The sequence below is a fragment of the Diadema antillarum genome, unplaced genomic scaffold (assembly GCF_040938485.1).
Source record: "Diadema antillarum isolate AM-2024a unplaced genomic scaffold, OU_Dant_1.0 seq00001282_RagTag, whole genome shotgun sequence".
NCBI classification, from domain to species: Eukaryota; Metazoa; Echinodermata; class Echinoidea; order Diadematoida; family Diadematidae; genus Diadema; species Diadema antillarum.
Window position 1 is genome coordinate 429,047 of NW_027272062.1, and position 5,954 is coordinate 435,000.

General features: G+C 34.4%; 1 protein-coding gene across 1 annotated transcript in view; it reads left to right on the plus strand.

The window, feature by feature from the left end:
• Positions 1–261: 261 nt before the first annotated feature.
• LOC139745653 (receptor-type tyrosine-protein phosphatase T-like) overlaps positions 262–5,954 on the plus strand; it is a 17,302-nt gene continuing 11,609 nt past the window's right edge. Inside the window, exons 1-8 of the mRNA XM_071656051.1 lie at positions 262–385; positions 973–1,056; positions 1,570–1,610; positions 2,198–2,388; positions 2,890–2,977; positions 3,977–4,053; positions 4,438–4,474; positions 5,144–5,181. Coding sequence (XP_071512152.1) covers positions 2,233–2,388; positions 2,890–2,977; positions 3,977–4,053; positions 4,438–4,474; positions 5,144–5,181 — 396 coding nt within the window. The 5' untranslated portion in view covers positions 262–385; positions 973–1,056; positions 1,570–1,610; positions 2,198–2,232. The remainder of the gene's footprint in view (positions 386–972; positions 1,057–1,569; positions 1,611–2,197; positions 2,389–2,889; positions 2,978–3,976; positions 4,054–4,437; positions 4,475–5,143; positions 5,182–5,954) is intronic.

Below are 5,954 nucleotides of genomic sequence, written 5' to 3' on the forward strand. Positions count from 1 at the left end.
TTCCTTTACATATGATAATTATTCTCCGAGAGGTAACTTTTGTTTGTGTGTGTAAGTGTTTCGTCTTTACTTCTGACTGAATTTAAGATCTAAGAAAGTTAACTGCGTAATCGAATAGGAAAAAGAAAAAGTTTAATGTCAGAGGGTGTTGTATGTTGACACTTTTTATTTAATGAGAGAAGCGAAATATAATTTGCAGTGTGCGTATAACCTTTACTCGAAACTATATGAAGATATCTTTTCTCCTTAACACGTCTCATTCGAACGTAAATGATATCTTTGTAGTTCCGAGTGGCAGAAAAAGCTATACAGCCACTTTATCCGTTGGCGTAACTTTTGCGCTCCTGCTGGTGCTACTCTTCTTGTTGGTGGTGTTCATAATATGGTAAGTAAAGTCATTATCAAATAACTAATAAAAACCGTTTCAATCCAAGCCCGACGCGAAATGTTCTTGCGATATGGCATTCCATAATTAACATTATCAAGTGAAATACGATTCACGAGACATTAATCAAGAAGCATTGAATGAATTTGGTCCCTTTGTTTCCGCCTTGCACATCCCAAACTTTACAGTGCTTCACGTAAATTTTGATTGTTGTACATTATTGGAATTTCGTTGGAAATTATATTTGCATTTCTGAACACTATAAGGTATCAAGGAAAGGAGTAGTTTTGAGTTAGCATGAAGCATACAGTACCTGAAGTTTTGAATTGTAAGCTGTCCAAAGACTACCCGATGATTACAAACAATGTATGTCAAAACAATGTGTAGGAATAATTCCTTGGTTTGAACTTTGATGGTTCAACTAACTAAACCTCGAACAGTACAGGTGTCTTACTTCTCATTATTATCATGATATATTTAACAAAAATTTGCTGCATTTTAATCATAATCATGATCTTGAAAATATCAAACGCTACAAACCAAATCGCACCTTTTTTCACTCTTTATAAATTCTCAATGATTATCAGGAAGAGAAGGAATGGATACGTCGGATCTCGTACCTCTAGAAAGCAGAAAGGCAGAAAAGTGCCTCTTGAAAGTCGACTAAACAAGTAAGTCTTGTAAAGAAGAAAACCTTTCAATTCAAGGAGTTCATGGAATGATGAGTTATTGCAAATCCTCAGTTTACTGCCGAAGATGATTCTAATCATTGACCCATTTGGTACGATATTCCATTTGACACTTGAAAAGAGACGGCAAACATAACACAGACAATAATTGCAATCAAAAGTCTGTAGGTTAAACTACATTCAGTATACGGTTAATTATCGGACTTGAATTTGGCGTTTTTTATAATAAAACCGAAATTGAAAGGAATTGAATTGAATTGAATTGAATTGGATTTAATTGAATTGAATTGAATTGAATCGTAATTACGCGACAGCAATTTTACAAACACTGTTTGTTTTTTATCACGTGTGCTGATGGATCATTTCAGTAAAGGCGACAATGTTTCAATACTTTAAAGTGAAAATTTTCAATTCAGTTTCTTTAGATGGAGTAAAATACTAACATCACACCGAATATTGTGTATCAAATGTTAGCTTCTTCTCCTTATCTTTCAGTGGAGGTGATGGTTTGCGTCTACACTCGTTTCCATCCATCAGTAAGTATTCACTTACAACAAGGAGGGAGTTGTTATAACGGTGCAGTTATTGATATCTGTGTAAACTTACAGTTCGGGTTCTGACATGCACTCTTTAATTCATGCAATATCCGTTAGACCCCCGTACTGAAGCGACTTTAACGTTTGTCGCAAAAGCGTTTTGTTTGTCACCTGTGCCTATAATTTCAATGATAAAAATAATGACTTGATAATACATATCTCAGACTTCAAATTTCATTCATCCAAATATCAGCAGTGACTGACAGATTTTCAAAAAATGTAAGTCAATGATTGTTTCACGTAATATGAATCTTGGATTTGGAATCAGAGGTCAAACATTGCTACTTTAATATGAAACGGGCTTTTTTCACTTGTTTGGCCTACTACTACTACTACTACTACTACTACTACAGCAGCAGCAGCAGCAGCACCACTACCAACAACAACTACTACTACTACTACTACTACTACTACCATTACAAAACAGCAAGCGTACAAATAACGTACTTGAATATTGAATGTTATTGAATAATAAACAGTAATGCAAATAAATTTCCTTTCTCTCAAAATATGCTTTGATTAAAAAGATCTCTCACCTTCAGATCAGGATGAAACAGATGCAATGATCAGCTCGCCTCAAGTTAGTAATGATGCTATCTATGCTAACTGGAATGTAGCGTCGGATAGTAGACACGGTGCGATACCAGTTTACTCGCTCCCGAATTATGTGGCCGACAAAAAGGCAAACTCTACCACGGGCTTTAAAGATGACTATGAGGTAAGAGGTTGACGAATATTGAATTCCTGCGAGAATGCAAAATTTGATTAATCAATAGGACAATGTATTCTTTCTACACAGCAACGTTGAGACTACAATTAGCCATGGTTCACAATGACTTCGAAGCGATCCACTGTATACTACTTACATCGTTGTGTTAAGTTATAAAATATTTGAAATTAATTACTTTGCGATTAATGTACGACAGGAGACAATGGAAATCTGATTTTCATTAATCTCTTATCTGATGATGTCAATCTGCAAAGCAATTGTGCATAAAACATCACAATTTCCAATTTTCATAGATCCCTTAATCTTAAATTTATTTGTCTTGATGACGAAGAACCAGGAAATGGTCGATTTGCAAGTTTACTCTTACGTTTAATATCACAAACGTTGCACTCTCTTCTATACATTTGAGTTTAATATTTTGAAGCAAATCTCAGAGCTGGTCAGCGTTTAACTTCAGACGCATTACTCTTACTCGTTTTTGTTTGGCAGAGTCTCCCGTCTGGTCAGCTTCACCCCTGGACCGTGGCGAAAAAGATTGAAAACAAACAGAAAAATCGCTACAAAAACATCATTCCGTGTAAGTGTTCATATCCTGACAAGTATCTATCAGGCCCGTATAGTGTTGTAGTAGGCACATCCAGTGCAAAAGTTTTGAGGCCAGGGCCCTGTTTTATTTAGATTTATAATCGATTATACACTTGATTTCTATCATAAGTTTATCGCCTGTGTGGTAAAGAAATATATAATCGATTATATCTTTTCAGAGAATTTTCATGCTCAGTTCAGTTCAGTTCAAACTTATTTCATATTTCAACTTTCTCGAGGAAATTCCAAAATGATTAACAGTAACACAACAAGTAAGAATACAAATTATATAATATGCAACCATGTTTTTTGATTGAAGATTAAAAAAAAAACATACTGAACACGAACGTATATGGTCATATCATGATATGAAGCTGCCACAAGAAAATAACAGAAATATGATGGGGGTCTGCATAAAAGCTGTAACTCTTGCAAAACTGTATAGGTTCCCAAATTCATAGCCTTGGAATTATACGGAGAACGGATATGTTTATCTTGACCAGCTAAAGTTATACTCTACGAGTACAAAAAACCAATATAAAGAATGAACGAATAGACAACATGAATATTGCTCAAACCAGACTGTACGGATATCGCCATGTTTGAAAAAAACAAACAAACAATGCTATATGTTTAATATATCGTTACCATTAGATAACTTGGTAAAGTGTATCCACTAAGTAATAACTCTTTCAATTTGCGTTTGATGGTGAATAGGGGGATAAGGAAGAAGTGATATCTTGAGGAAGGTCATTCCAGTATCTGAGCCGAATAAACATTATTGTTTCCTTTACAAAAATAGTACGAATAGTGTTCATCAATTCCGTATTATAAAGTGTGCTTATGTCGCTATTTGTTTTACACCCTATGCAACAGAATGCTACTTATTCTATTCGAATTTATTGTACAGCAGAACACTTACATAATCGTTATCTGCCCGAATTCATTTTTTTTTTTTAATTTCATTTCCTGTTTTACATGGCGCGTATAGACGACCATTCTCTGGTTAAACTGGAGGTACTGAATAACGTTCCTCATTCTGATTACATCAACGCCAGTTTCATCGACGTAAGCGATATATATCTCATGTTCACACGTACGAGTAAGACTGTACCGGTAACCCAAATAATATTATTCTGACAAGTTTGTTTGTTAGTGTGTTTTTTTTTTTCTATTAATCGTAACAAAACATTTACGCTGCACTTTAGAAGTTTTAACTTCTCCCAAAGTTCACTAATGTTAACTGATTCTGAGCGCTAAATTTCAAAGACACAATCAAACAAAAAAAAATTATTGTTAATGAGCAGTGTTTACATTTATTAATCATAGTGATCTACATGAGCCCATGCAAATTCCTAAATTTTCAATTTGTGTAGTGGCTAGCAATGTTTTGATCAAAAAACAACAAACTGGTTTTACACCATAACAAATTACAAATCCACTGTTTTGCAGGGATTCAAGCGAAAGAAGGAGTATATTGCTACCCAGGGTATGTATGTCTTGCTATAACTAAAGTTTATATTAGTTGTAAGGAAGTATCAGTTTAATAAGTACACAATAATAATCTTGTACAGTGTATTTGCACTGACGTTTTGTTAGAGATATTTGTATTGATGCAAGTGCGAGTTATATAAGTGGAGAAATATCCACCAAAACTGCTTAAAATCACATAAATCACAATATATCATATATCGCTTTTCCTCCTTATCAGTCGAAACCTTGCAAGTGTAAATTGGGTATGATAAGGTAATGTTTAGGAGAAATTGAATTATTTTTCGTGTACGTTCTATGGACTTGGATATATAAGTCTTGTGTTTATGTTTCCTCTTTGTTACCGTGTTTGTAAGTTTGTCTTTTTTACTCAAATTGTATTTTGTATGTCATTGTATGTGATGCAGGGCCCTTTGGCAAAGCAGTTCCGAATGAGCTGAAAGGACTACCTTGCTAAAAGAAAACGGAATAAATAAATAAACAAATAAATACATAAATAAATAAGCAAATAAATAGATACGTAAATCATTTTTCTTCTTAACCAGCAGCTTCCGAGATAAGATGAATTTCGTATGGGGAATGTAGTGCAGATCCTGTTTCCATTTTACGGTATGTTTAAAAAAAAATAGAAAAAAAAAGTTAATGGAATAGAATGATCATTCTGCAGGCCCAAACTCGTCCTCGATGGACGATTTCTGGCGAATGGTATGGCAATATGACTGCAGAAAGATCGTGATGTTGACAAAATGCGTCGAGGGAGAAAAGGTAGTATTTCTCTATATAATCATTCTGAGTATCTTCGAGCCATGTGGTATGTCAACTATTTCCCCATTATACCAAAATCCGCTAAACAGTGGACTCCCGTTATAACGAAGTCCTCAGGACCGGCAGTGTTCTCTCATTGTAATATCAAAATGTCGTTATAACTGAACATATTAACAATAAAAACAAAAACAAAGAGCGGATAGTTATGTCCTGAAGTTTTACTTCGTTGTAACCGGAATTTGTTATCACCGTGTTCGTCATAACGGGAGTGCAAAGCAGTATCTTTTCGATGCAATGAACATTTACCATTGCAAAAGTAAGATTGATAGCAAAGAGAGACTTTATTTCCGTCGATGAGAGAGAGTCCAGCAAAACTGCTTGCCTTTGCTCTAATGTCTCTTTTCATTTAATATATGTTTGGAAGGATGAATGTCGTCATTTCCGACTCATTTTATTGTCTCTGTTTTCAGCAAATACGGAATTTTTGTATGAGCTTTGAAGTTTATTTGTGTCTGTAAGTTACAAGGTCGAGAAGTTCAGATTCACGTGTACGTTTTTCAATAAGTGCAATTTACATTGAAATGAAGGGAACCTCAAAAACAGCAAGCATTGATTGATAGGCCAATCATGTTAAACATTAGTGTTAAGACATGAACTTAATTTTTATGTTATGTTTTTCATTGATATAAAAATTGGAATGTATAATCTTTAGC